This window comes from Balaenoptera musculus, chromosome 12 (assembly GCF_009873245.2).
Source record: "Balaenoptera musculus isolate JJ_BM4_2016_0621 chromosome 12, mBalMus1.pri.v3, whole genome shotgun sequence".
NCBI lineage: Eukaryota > Metazoa > Chordata > Mammalia > Artiodactyla > Balaenopteridae > Balaenoptera > Balaenoptera musculus.
Window position 1 is genome coordinate 31,641,419 of NC_045796.1, and position 14,397 is coordinate 31,655,815.

Here is a 14,397-nt window from a genome sequence, read left to right on the forward strand (position 1 = left end):
GCTTTTATTCAATGGCCAGAGAATGGAGAAGGGGAGCTCATGCTCTAAAGGCACCATCTCCTCTAGCACTTAAAAAGGGAGGGGAGTAAGGGAATTTTAAGGGTCAGGAGGCAGACAGGTCATCAAGGCACGAGGAAAGGGGTGGAGATCTCTAGGGGCAGCCCGGGCATGCACGGTCTTCCACACTCCTTTGCACACGGCACCAATTGTGCAAGCAGGGTACAAATCCCCCCGTTGGGTGAAGATCTTAGCATGGGGATGAAGCAAAGGTAATTCTCAGACTCCTCCAGGCTTCATCTGCACAGGTGCGGTCCTGTGGTCAAGTCAGGGCCAGGTTTGGAGCAGCTGACTGCTGTGTTTCTCTCAAAGCATGTATCTCTCCTAGTACAGCTGCAAAGCACCTCTGCCCAACACCAGGTACTTTTGAAACAAACACAGAGATGAGTCGGGGGAAGTGTCTCTCAGCTTTCAGATGTTGGTATGGAAACACAGAGATAAATCAAGGCAAGGAAAGTGGTGACATTTAGCCTACTTTGTCCATCATCTTGGATCAAGCCAGTTCCGTCTGGTTTGCCTCAGGCCTTTGTGGCAGCCTGTTGATAAAACACAACTAGCCTGTATAGTAAAAAAAACAGTTTTGCTCCTGGGGCCTGGGCTACATAGCATGGATGACATTCCCATGCACCTTCACCTTTGCCATTGAATGTTTATGACAGCAGCTTGTTACCGGAGAAACACTGTGTGCTTTATGGAGAGGTTTTCGTTTGACATGCCAAAACTCTGAAGAGTTCCTTTTTTCCTTTTCAGTTCACCAGGCATCATACTTTCCACAGGATGTAGTCAATGAAACAACTGTAAGTGACCCTTGAAAGGCATTCTTGATCTTTTATTATTTTTTTAAAAAATCTGCGTTGTGCACTAGAAACATATCTATAGATGAACTCTTTTTAAAGAATATCCCACTGAAAATTCCATCTGGCGCTTAAAAACTAAGGAAACAAAGAATAATTAATTTCAGTGTGCTTGTCCTCCAGCTGCATTTCTGTAACCTGTGATTCCTTGGCTATCTTAAATGGATGTTTTGTTAGGATCATCTCATTGGTTTTTATTCACCTGGGCATTTTTTAAATTGAGCAACTACTATGTTGCCAGGCATTGTGCTAGAAACAGAGGATATAAAGATTATTTCTGTTCTCAGTGACAGATGACTTTGCAGACAAGACAATAAATACATGAAAGGAATATATCAATTTAAGAAACATGCTAAATACCAAACGAGAGTTATGTGAAATAAAATTCATATTTATGGCAAGACAGGAAAAATTTAAACATAAAAATTCTTTTCTGCCCTTTGGCCTCCCCTCTCCCCCCACTGTGCATTGTGCATCTGCATTATGCATTTACCAAACCTTCCCCTTCAGCAGGAATACCTGCTCAACCATAAACAGCAACATTCTCCCAGCATCAACAAGACAAGTCTTTAGAAGATAACATTCCTTCTTAATCTTGTAAAGGATCACATGACCCACCATCATGGCACTTAAATCTGGATTATGTAAACTGTCAATAATGCATCATTTAATGTACAGCCATCTGTCTCAAAAAACTTATATAAACTGTGTCTTGACTTCTAACAGGCGGAACAGTTCTCAGAGCTTTCCGAGATGCTCTTCCCGGGTTATGATCCCCAAATTTGGCTCCAATAAAATTTTCCAATTCTTTCTTAGATTGACTGATTAGTTTTCTTTTACGGTTACAACCACTGGGAGGAAAGAAATCCCACAGTATAGAGTTGCACTCCTGGCGAAAGAGCACATTCAACATCACTCAACATATATCTCATCAAAGTTACAGTTTTTGGGGATAAGCTCAAAGGATACAGTCTTAGCAAATTTAACAGAAGATCACAGGCTGGGAAAAGTACAGATGATGCAGCTTCTTGGGACTTCTCACTTTCCTTACATGGTTTGTGGTAATGTGTTCTCTTTAGGAGACAATCCTGCCAGGTCCCTCCCTGGAAGCCCCAAGTAGAAGCCAACAATCCTCTTATACCTATAACCACATCACTTTAAAATCATTTTATTTCCTTTTATGGTTGCAGGTTGCCTTTAGCAAGCCATGTATTTAGACCTAGCATGGGGTGGGGGGGCGGGGCAGTGGGGGGAAGAGAGGGGCTGGGGACAATCTCTTAGTAGGTCTCAATGCCATCTAGCAACACTGTGCCCAGGTTATGGAATATGGGCAGTTGGGTGCAACTACGTAAGAATGTCTAGCCTTGAAGGCATGTGCTATTTATAATCTCCAAAGTCTAGGAGGGTATGATCCCATGATGGATCCCTTAGGGGGATAGAGACGAGGTTTCAAAAGGACATGTGCATTGGGCTAGAACTTAAGAGGTTGATAAGTAAGTACCAAGGGGGCAGGCCTCCCATCTGTCCTGTTCCCCAATTTATCTCTAATGCCTAATTCCTTGACACAGAGTAAGCACAGCTTTGAAATTTATTGTCAATCTTGATCTAATTGAATCTAATCTAGTTGCAGTGTCTTAAGCGTGCTATTAAGTTAAACAGTGGCGTTATCTTAAAAACAAGTAAGTACACAAATAAAAGCCCCATAAATCTACCAGCCTGTTTCCGTTTTGACCTTAATAAAAGTGAGTAACTCTTCAAAGAGTGAAATTGTGTCAAGGTATAGAGTAGTTTATGATTGAGAATTTTGAGATTTCTTAAATTGTGGAAATTTGAGCAATGAGATCTACTCATTGGACTGAGAAAATGTTGTTCTCATTTATTTAAAATTGTTTCAAGTTTTTATTAGCTTATAAACTTTCAGTTCTGAGACCTGTTTTGCTTCCTTTATTTAAACCCAGCGCAATGCCATCTAAGTGTAGGCATAAACGATTTTTGATAGTGAAAAATACCTGGACATCATGGGGCAAAATTATCAAGAGATGTAAAAATCTCATTTCCTGGATGTTTATTAAATTGTTTTGTATCTCTACTCTGTGAAAGCCGAAGTCTATTCTGAGTTCTGAATTTCTGATATATAATGAAATTGGATATCAGTTTTTAAAGTAATGTGTTAGATATTTTTACTAAAATCCTCAAATTGTCCCTTGAATTGAGGATTTGAGTGAAAGTATGAAGTTAAATTTAAAACAACCACGTTGGGGTAGGATTACATTGCTTCCTTTTGCCATCCCATGGGTATAATACCTATTCCAGAGATTCTTTCATTTCTAGTACACTAAAACGTATTTCATACCTCTGTGGCTTCTGGTACAGATATGATTTCTAGCAAACACCTTTTTTTTCGCTCATTATTTATCTATCACGGAAAGGATAAATGCAAAAATTTTATGTTGAAAAAAATCTATGGAAGTTACAAGTTGGAGACTTTCCTCCTGGTTTCAGACCATTTGAAATACTGGAAAGATATTTATATATGCCTGTCACTCGTTGTTACCTAGAAGTACGACTAAATGTAATTAAAATACCACAAACAAGGATATAGGTCACAAATCAGAAATGGTTAACTCTGTGAACCTGAAATGAGCTTCGGATCTTTCTTCCTCCTCCTGACAACACAGCTGGAGTTAATTGTCTACAACCCTTGTACTCAGCACCAATCCCTGGAGAAACACCATCACCCGCCCTTCCTGACCCCACCCTCCAAACACACATCCACATCCAGGCAGGAAAGCAGCCAAGATTCTGTATATACAACTTTTATTTGTAAATTCACATTTCTTAGCTTAGAGACACTTAATCTATAGAAGTTTTTTTTTTCTTTTTTTCCCCTACCTTACAATATTTAGACTGGCCAAAAAATCAGGGAAAACGCCCTTGGACTATAGCCATGATAAAATTTAACTTGGTGCTTATGAAAGCACCCACACACCAAATTCCTGCAATAGGCTTCAGCGTGAAGTATAATCACATTTAGTTTCAAAGTTCAAACAACAGTTTCAATTACAGATAAACACGTACCCACAGATCTGGGCTGGACAGTTATTGCAGCTAATGGCAGAAAATAGTCACGGTGTGGGGGTGGCCGTAGCCTATCCTGGAGGACTCAGTGATTCAGCCCTATCCTGGTGGGTCTTATCTCCTTAAACAGGACCAGCCAGGCCAACTGGCCTAACCACGCTCTGCATATCTCCTTACCCTGCCGGAACCTGAACATTCGCCTTCTTCCCGCTATGGTTTGCCCTCTTTTCTCTGATTCTTGGAAATATTTTTAAGTTTCACCTGATTTTTTGCTCTGCCGTGAATAAACTAACCAGCTAGAAAATTATGTATGAGAGTTACTTACCTCATTTAACAAGTACTGACTGGAGGCATGGCAGCAAAATTAGGGATAAATAAAGGTTTTGCTGTGCATTTGAAAAGGAAAGAATAGCCTTTATTGAAAAAAGTAGGATACATACATTTCCATATATGATCATGTGAATTTACCATTCAAACCGGGGACTAGTCACATGTCTTAAGTAGATGAAAGAGTGCAAGAAAGGGTCTCTTTCAAGACAAGAGAAGAAAAAAAAGCATATTGTATAAGAGCAACTGAAAGCTAAGTAGGAACAGATGTGGATGCCTTTTCCTTTAAAGAATCAGCGCAGAATTTATAGTCTGACATTTCCTTTAAGAACAGGAGATTAACAAAGTAAGAAAAACGAAATAGTTGTATATTGTAAGTTGGTCACAGTGACACTTGTAGAAAATATCGGAAGTAGCAGTAAATGGAAAAATGCCCCAAATGTATCCACCCAAGGGAGGCTAGAATGCCGTTTTTTCACTTATTCACCTGCAGAGCTCCAATTCATCCTTCATGTCCTAGCCCAATCATTACCACCTCTGGGAAGCCACTGCTGATACTGCCAAGCAGCACCCAGTGCCTGCTTTGTACTCCCTGGCACCCTGCCCATGGCTCCATTATAACATTTACCATCTTTTAGGGATCATTTACACTTCTGCTGCCTCCTCTCTCTCACCAAGACTGGAAGGATTGTAACTTGCTTTTCTCTGTATTCTTGCTGTCTGGCAAAGGAGAAAGGCATCTATCCATTTAATTAAGATCTGCTAAGATGCTCTATGCAGAGGCAACTGTGTCTGCATGTGTTTTGAAAAATATATAAAAATCAATGAGACACTTCTATAAAGAAGTAGATATCCTTCTGCTAAGTGCAGATAAAAATCTTCGTTATTATATATAAAACAAACATAGCAAGATTCTGAAAGGTGGAGAGGAGAAGGCAGACAGGCTAGGGATCTTGGGACCCAAGGAACAACACTGTAATGAGTTCTGCTGGGTTTTCTTTTAGTTCATATATGCCAGACTTGTTGCTGAAGAAGTCAGCAACCTGGAAATGTCAATGAGTACAGACAAAAAGAAGCCCCAAGAAAGGCCTGCTATCTCACCAGCCAAAGGACAAGAAGAGGAGTGGCCTAGCAAGGGAGAAAAAAATAACTGCTCCACTTGAACTAAACACCACATAAAAGACCATGATCCCACCCATGCCAGCAAAGACAGAGGTTTGCCAGGTTGTGAAAAGGTGCCCCAAGTCCTCTGCCAGGATAGCATCAGAGAAGACTGAGTAGGAAACTGGTAGTTTCATTCCCACCTAGTGATAATAAAGTTTTCCCTGCCACCCCTGTCCACAACATCAGTGGAGACCACATGGGGGCAGTAACAAGGTGCCCTGCACATCTCAGCCAGGGAAGCATCAATGGAGACCCAGTGGGAAGCTGAATTCTCACCCTGCCTAGTAACAAGGGTCCCCTCTTACCCCATGTCAATAGAGGCTGAGTAAGGAACCTGGCAATAATGAGACAGTGCCTCCAATTCCCCTGCTAGGGTGATGACAGAGAAAGTCAGCTAAAACAGAAGGTTTAAATAAGATCCATAGTTTCATACATAATCCCTAAAATATCCAGGTTTCAGTTGAAAATCATTCACTACCACAAGAACCAGAAAAATCTTTTTGAATGATAAAAGACAATAGATGCCAACACAAAGATGACACATGTAGGAATTATCTGACAAGGATTTTACAACAGCCATCATAAAAATCTTCAATAAGCAATTATGAACATGTTTGAAACAAATGCAAAAATGGAAAGTCTCAGCCAAGAGATAAAATTTCTCAGCAAAGAAATAAAAGCTACAAAGAAGAATCAAATGGAAATTTTAGAAATAAAAAAACACAATAGCTAAAATATAAAAATCAGTGGATGGGCTCAACAGCAGAATGGATTAGACAGAGGAAAGAATCCGTGAACTTGAAGATAGATAGAACAATAGAAATTACCCAATCTGAACAACAGAGAAAAAAACAGACTGGGGAAGAAAAATGTACAGAACCTCAGGGATCTGTGGGACTAAAACAAAACCAATGAGACTTTCTAAATTAGTAAATAATTTTCAGATGCAAATTGTATTATCTAAATTAGGTCTTTGTGGCCCCTCTGCTTTTGAAGAACAAGTATCATATGAAGGACAAATACAGATCTTTGTTGTATTAATATAAGACTTATATCAGACCCAAGTAGCCTAAAAGTGAATGTAGCTTTTGAAAGTCCACAGGTTGGTACTAAAGGGTATAGTCTATGAAGCAGAGAAATCAAGTTCATTTATCATGACTACTGAGAAGATATAAAATGATGGTACCACATTCTCTTCAAATCAATGGAACTTCAAAATGAACAGCTCAGAACAGTATACCTCTGCTGCTGGTAGCGTCATTTTTTGTGCACAGAGGAAAACGTTCCCACTATCTGGATGAAAAATGCCACCTTGCATGAGTTGACAAGCTCTGTGGAGCTTCACTAAGACAAGACACACTTTTAACAGTCTAAAATAACCATTTTGGGAGTTATTTTCAACCTATGTTAAATACCAGTGAGAAGGATGGGAATATTTTTCTTCTTTGGTAGAAATGTAGAGTAAAATTTTATAAAAAATGTACTCAACACAGGTCTTCCCTCAAAGTTTAACTTGAAAGAATCATTAAATCTGAAGAAGCCCAGTCACAGTTAAAAAATAACACAGGATTACATACTTTGGCTTTTGAGGGGCTGTACAGAAAAGATAGAAATAGGGCCTCAAATATTTCTGCTTCCATTAACTTTTATGATTAAAATTAAAATAAACTCTAAGTTAAAAAGAATCCAGAATCACTTTTAAATTCTTGGGAAGAAACGAATGAAACAGGGCCTATTCCAATCCTCCTCATCAGTCTAGTGTTTGCCAGCATCATCGAAGTTTATTAATGATAATAAGATTCAAACATCTGGTGTCCAGAGAATGTTCACAGCTACTTCTGCCCTTAAGAGAAGTAGAAGAGCAGTTTTAGGTATGGTCTGTCTTTATTCCCCAATCTGAACAATTCTTACACATTCAGACACGTGCGTGACTCAATAGGAACACTTTCCTACTGTTATGCGGAGGCCACAAGTTTCCCTGAGATGGTTGTGTATCACAAGAGGATTCCCAGTTCTAACTCCGGTCAACAGTCTCCGAACAAGGCAATAGTGTAAATAGAGGATGTATAAAACAGAAGGTTCTTTCAAAAAGATTTACGGCGTGGTTTTGGAATGGAAAACATCAGTCTTCTTGGTTAAAGGTTGGCAAATGTGTTTTCAACTTTAAAATGTCTGAAATTGGCTCTTTTCTTTCTTGATAGAAGCTGAGTCCAGTGATGTGTTCAACATCTGCGATTCGAGCTCTGTGTCGCCTCAACAACTCTTCAACCCATGAGGATTCATGCTTCCCATGCTATGAGCGTGGGAAAGGAAGAAAAGTCACTGGAGAGCAGTCAATCAACCTTCCCTATGAACTTTCCATCTCCCCCATTTTAATCAGCCGAGACACCTCGGCTCTTAAATGGCAGATACCACGAGAGTTGTTAGGCATAATCCCTGCTCTTGAGTAGCTCACTATCTAATACGTACCATGCATGTTTGTTTAATAGATGTATCAAATTTGGGAAAAGTATATGTGGAACAGATGTTCCTCTATTACTTTGGTGCAAGAAACGTCAACAGTATGGGGTTAAAAAATGTTAGAAAACAGAAGCAACATGCCATGTAGAAAGAATATGGAAATTAGCATCAAGAAACTTGGATTCGGGCTTCCCTGGTGGCACAGTGGTTGAGAGTCTGCCTGCCAATGCAGGAGACACGGGTTCGAGCCCCGGTCTGGGAAGATCCCACATGCCGCGGAGCAACTAGGCCCGTGAGCCACAACTACTGAGCCTGCGCGTCTGGAGCCTGTGCTCCGCAACAAGAGAGGCCGCGATAGTGAGAGGCCCGCGCACTGCGATGAAGAGTGGCCCCCGCTTGCCACAACTAGAGAAAGCCCTCGCACAGAAACGAAGACCCAACACAGCCAAAAATAAAAAATACATATATAAAAAAAATAAAATAAATTAAAGAAACTTGGATTCAAGTCCTGTTTCTACCATTATCCTACCAGGTAAACTGAGGCAAGTTATTTAACATCTGAATCCTAATTCTCTTACCTGCACCCTCCTTACTGGGTTACTCTGAAGATCAAATGTAATGATGTATGCAAATGCACTATACAAACGCTAGTTCTTATCCGAATCAGTTATCAATGTGGTTGCGATGAAGAAAGGATTAGGGGAAGTGGTAAAACGCACTTTCATTTCTGGTGAGGTAGTGAAGTTTTAGCTAATACGAGATCAAAAAAGAATTAAAGCCTTATGCTCTGGCACATGGAAGCAGAGATGGTAGCTAAGGCAGGTAATAGGGACGGAAATCATACATCCATGTGTTGGTATACATTTTTCTGAAAATGGCTAGTGGAGAAAGTCAGATGAAGAACATATCCACTGGTTGGTGTACTATGATTATACTTTAAAGGCATACTTCAATAAAGGTTCATGTACCCTTAAGATATCATTAGTTGGAAATGGTAAATATAGACTTTTCACATAAAAAGGAACAGACCAATAATTTCCACTTTCCCATTAGCCTCCAGTCATCCACTACCCAAAACTGCTGTTCCACTCAGTCTCCTCCTCTGCAGCAGTCCTCACTCTGGCTTTCAGGGGAATAGCCCTGACTCAATAGACTACTTGGCCAGTAGATATCTGCCATCTGTTCCAATATTTACAGGAATAAATAAAAAGTACATACAAGGGATCTGTTCTCTCAGGCCAATATCCAGCTAATCCTTAGTCACTATTTCCGTAAGTATGTGTGATACACCTTCAAATAATCCTCCTTCTGGTTCACGTTCAATATTTAGTGTCTTCTAATTACACTGCCATTATAGAATTTGTTAAATGCTTGTATTTAAGATATCGGTACAATAGCTTTTGGAATGGTACAGATGGAAAAGGGACTCAATGCCTAATTCATGGCACTTAACATCATTGTGGTCAGTGAAGTGTAAGCATAAGTCTATTGCTGCCTTTTTTTGCAGGGGAGGGCCCAGAATTCATACAGGGATTTAATGGCTAAGCCATACGAAGTCACTAAGTTTTGACATTTTGATCTTACTGTTAGTGCTTTTAACAGACAAGAATGATCTTCTCTGAAGATATGTCATCTTAGAGGATCAAATTTAAAACCATCCTATAATTTCGAAGTACATGTATATACCAGTTATGTTAGATATGACACACACAAACATATTTATGTGTCAGTGTTTAAGGTAAATTAAAAAAGGTTACTTACAGCACAGCTCTCACTGTTATCAGTCCTGTGAGGCAAAATGAAAGCCAAGGTATCTAGATTTTCACACTGTGAGGGAGTCTGAGATGTATTTTTACAACTTGTTAGCACAATGAAGAAGTGAGTTGGAATCATAATTTCTTGATTACGGATGATTCTGCTGTTTCTGTAAAATATGGTAATATTCACTTTGAGAAAGAAATAACTATCTTCTTCTTATTGAATATTTCACTCAAGTATATTGTTAATACAATACATCCCAAAATAAAATTCAGTCAAATAATTAAACATACTGTAAGAGGCTAGTTATCATAATACCTCAACATTTTCTGCCAGATGGAGAAAGAATAAGAATTAGAAGACAGCTAAACACAATCCAAATAATGCGATTTTCTATAGAAATTTATTAAACTTTGGATTTTTGGGGGTAATTCTACATTAACAAACTGAAATTGAGACACTAAAGAGAAAAATATCAATTTTGAATATGTACAACCAAGACTCTAAAGCATTACTGATAGTCTTTTATATTCTAGGCAGTTATGAACAGAGAGTGAAAGAGAACTGGTTTGGGATTTTTTTATTCTAGCTCCTTCAGAGAACCTATGAATTCTCCTATGTTTTACCTGGATCTTCTTTCCTATCCCATAACTTTTTTTTTTTTTTAATTGAAGCATATTCTCAAAGATGTCCCAAGTGACACTTTTACCTCATCTTAATTCTGCCATTTCCTTTGGTCTCAAAACTAGATTTGTTTGAAATTAAAAAAAAAAACAAACTAGATTTGTTCGGGTGGTATTTTAGCATCTTTCAAAATTTAAGGTAGTGGTATCATTGTTTTTAAACATAATCGTATGTGGAACCATGATACATAAATAGATGGAGACAGCGCTCTGGTTGAAGCTGTGAATGGGAAAGGTATAAGTTCTCTTCTTTACCCATTCTGCTGCTGTCATCTCTGAGGCATTTACATGGGACCCTTATGCCTCAAGGGATATAGTAAAAAAAAAAAGAAAAATGTAATTTTACAAACTAAAGATCACAGGTGTATGTGTGTAAACAGTAATCCCTAAGTCTGCCTGAGAGAGTGGTTCTCAGAAAGGGGCTGAATCTCAGTGGATGTTTCACTCTCTTTTTCTTATAGTCTGAATAGAAAAATTGCTTCCAAAAATCTTGTCATTATTGTTCTAATAAAGATTAACTAGTCTCTAAAATGTTCTTCCCCTCTCCTTTATAAAACAGCACCACTGATGGTTTCTCAAGAAGGTCACTGTATCATTCCCCTCCCGGCAGAGTTGGGTAAAAGCTGTGACATTCGACCAGGGGCAACCCTGGGGCACTACCGCTTTATAAGCCTCCTGCTTCCTTGACTCAGGATGCCTCCAGCCACACTCTATCATTCTTCATCTTCTAATTGGCAGTATGCGAGTTAAGACAGTATCTTAAGATAGCCACACAGAGAGATTTTCAACACTGATGTTATCTTCTTAACAAAGGCAGAGTTCAGTATTTAATATGAACTACAGAATTATTCATCTGAGCTGAGTGGGCGATAAACACTGCTTTCATCTAAAGAATATTTAACACTGAGCAAAACATCAAAATTAATCAGATATTTCAAGGGGCTTCCAGCGTAATCAGAAATGTCGTGTACATAAATATGAATAGTATCAGATAGAAAAGGTTCTGCTGACTCAGCTGGATGGTTATCTCACTTGAGAGCTGTTTTTAAGAGTAAATGAAATACGTTCTTACTGTTTCAGAATCTCCAAGGAATCATAATGTCCGTCATAATCAGAATCAAAGACGGGACCACTGACAACATTGAGACCATTTCTTTCTTCAGCATACCTTTGCAGCAGGGTGCCATGAAAGTAGTGCCATATAACTGAAACAAGAAGGACGACAGTACAGTTTCAAAAGAACAAGGTGCCATGTTGTCATGTGAAATAAATCCACACCATGATTCAAAATTAGCGTTTGTCATAATTAGGGGTAAAGTCAAGTTTGGCTAGGAATCCACTGTTCAGCTTTGGCCCTTGGAAGGACTAACCAGCAAATGCTGAATTCTACTCTACTTGAGGCATCCTTAAACATGTGCATTATCATGAAGCTGTGATCACACATCATCATTAAGCATAAAAAAAAATCATGAACACAAACAAGGCAGGTTATTCAAATTTATTGTTAATATCTGAATTTTTTTGAAATATTCAAAAGCATTCTAGATGTAAATTAGAGTAAAAATTTCCTTGTATGCTCTATATTTTGAAATTCTATATGTCACAAAGTATAAATGTGTATTTATTCTTATAAGAGTCAAGTATTGCAATAATTAATAATGATGTAAAATCTATTCATTTTAAAATAAAAAACAATTATCAAGAACTTCCAAATAGTTAAATAGTACAATAGACTGAAATTTAATATATGTTAGTAGACCGTATTAGCTACATAACATAGGAAGAACATTACATACTTTTTCCACCAAAAATGTTTGTAAACACTTAAGTACAAAGCATAATAATAACTATAGGAATATATCATAATTCTAATACTTGCAGAATTTTTTGTGTACTGGTATTCTCAAAGTTAAACAAACCTATAAGAACATATCTGATATTTAGTCATTGAATTTAGAGCATCAGTCTTATTACATATAAATCATACCTATAATTTAGGGAAATTCATTGAAATTATGAGACATAAGATTAAAATTTTTTACCTTGAAAACTCTGGTACATGGGCACTATATTAGTAGTAAGCAATGCCTCAGAATATGCTTGACTTGAACCTTTATTTAATTCTACAAAGAAAATAACAGGTCAACTATTTCATTCTTCACAAATAACACTAGGAATTACACTTTCTCATGGGAGACATTTAAAAACATCAGCTGAGTATCATCTTAAACTTGTAAAACTTTCCCAGGTACTGGGTCAAGGGGAAATGCAATGTGTTTGGTCAAGTCCCTTAAAAAAAACAAAATATTTGGATCTTTTCTTCTTCAAGATGAATTTATCAATGAAACAGAATCTTTAATATGAAGGTTTCAAATTAAACATATTCAAATTTTACCTCATTTGCCTTATTTCAACTAAAGTATATTGTGTTGACAATCTTCTTTCCTAAAACTCTCTCACAGTGAAAAGAAAAAAGAGAATATCTGGCTTCAGAACAACACCTACTAACTAGAAAAAACATCACAGGATGTCTGCCTCAAAATGCTGTACAAGGCTTCTTTGTATGGACTTTTGGCTTAGACCTGTCTATTTTTATAATGCAATAGCCAAGTTCTGACTTCAGAAGCTTGCTCTGGGGACTCGATTGGATATTGGGTGTATTTGAGCACCTGTAGGTTTCTGAGTTTTGCCTTTTTAGGACGGATTCAAATTGTCTTCTCATTAACATACAAGTCTGCCACTTGAAAACACAGAACACTTAACTTCAAAAAAAGCCATTCCCTAGGGGCTTTGTATCAGTGAAAGAACAAGCACACTTAGGCTCTCCCTTTACCTAATTCTTTGACAAGTCACATTTTTCTTTTCAAACAACAAAATGATATCTCCTTCCTAAGAACCCTGATGCATCCTTCTGACCTGAGTTTTCTCAAATTCTGTTTAAAAGAAATGCAGAAAAGTGAAGAATGTTCTATCTACAGTGCCTGCACTAAATCCATCACCCTCCAAACAAAAGTAAAAAAGGTTTCCAAAACTCAAGTTTTAGACACTTGAAAATTTTCCCTAATAGTTCTATTTCCCATTCACAATTTTCACCAAAAAATAAACAAGACGTACACTGCCCCATAAGAAAGAAAAGGAAACGCAAGAGAGAAAGAAGGGAAAGGGAAGGTCAAAGAGGAAGAGACTTACGTGGTGGGGAAAGGAACCCATAACTCAGTTTAGTGTTATTTTTATAAAACGAACATTTATGGACAGGTCTAAGAGGAATTCGGAGATCCTGGTAAAGACAATTGGAAAAGTCTTCTGTAGAGAAACTATCCTGAAGAACAAAATGAAAAGGACCATCAGGGATCAGGCATACGGAAGAAAAACAGAGAGTTTTATAAATAGTTAAAGGTGAACCACAACATAAAGTCATGGAGTTCTGGCTGTCGGTTCATGTCCTTCACCATTTTCCATTTTTCTACGAGAGTATTCATCTTGCTTCTAACCAAAGTGTAAGAACTCTTTACAATATTAAGGGTATTAATCATATATGTGCAAATATTTTCCTACTATGTTGTGCTCATTTTGTTTATAATGTTTTTGTCTACTCAGTTTCAAACTTTTGTGTAGTGAATTGCTGATTTTTAGAGATAGACTCTTTCATATCCAACACAGCCACAACAACAAAAGTAGTGGGGCTTAGGGGGTGGAGAAAAGCCACTGAACAGCAATTCGATATGAAAATCTCAGGAGTAGTGATGACTCTGAATTTTTGCAGCTTTCATTATATAAGAAAACTGAAAATTCAGAGTCCAAGAACACCATAATTAAGGTATTAAACAACAATAAATAGGATGGAGACCTACAAAACACTGGGTAAACTGCTATATACTACAAAGTCAAGTAAAATGTGTTTAAAGTGTTTGAAGATGCTCTTTAAAAATTAAAAATCAAATTAAGGTAAAAACATGTTAATAGCTGAAATGTCTGTGTGTATTCAATATATCTATATATAGACACAGAAATTACAT

General features: G+C 37.8%; 1 protein-coding gene across 1 annotated transcript in view; it reads right to left on the reverse strand.

Moving 5' to 3' along the window:
- Positions 1-3,729: 3,729 nt before the first annotated feature.
- Positions 3,730-14,397, reverse strand: part of ENPP1 (ectonucleotide pyrophosphatase/phosphodiesterase 1) — a 68,427-nt gene continuing 57,759 nt past the window's right edge. The window contains exons 21-25 of the mRNA XM_036871129.1: positions 13,571-13,700; positions 12,424-12,504; positions 11,454-11,586; positions 9,702-9,864; positions 3,730-7,773 (exon numbers count right to left, since the gene is read on the reverse strand). Coding sequence (XP_036727024.1) covers positions 7,603-7,773; positions 9,702-9,864; positions 11,454-11,586; positions 12,424-12,504; positions 13,571-13,700 — 678 coding nt within the window. The 3' untranslated portion in view covers positions 3,730-7,602. The remainder of the gene's footprint in view (positions 7,774-9,701; positions 9,865-11,453; positions 11,587-12,423; positions 12,505-13,570; positions 13,701-14,397) is intronic.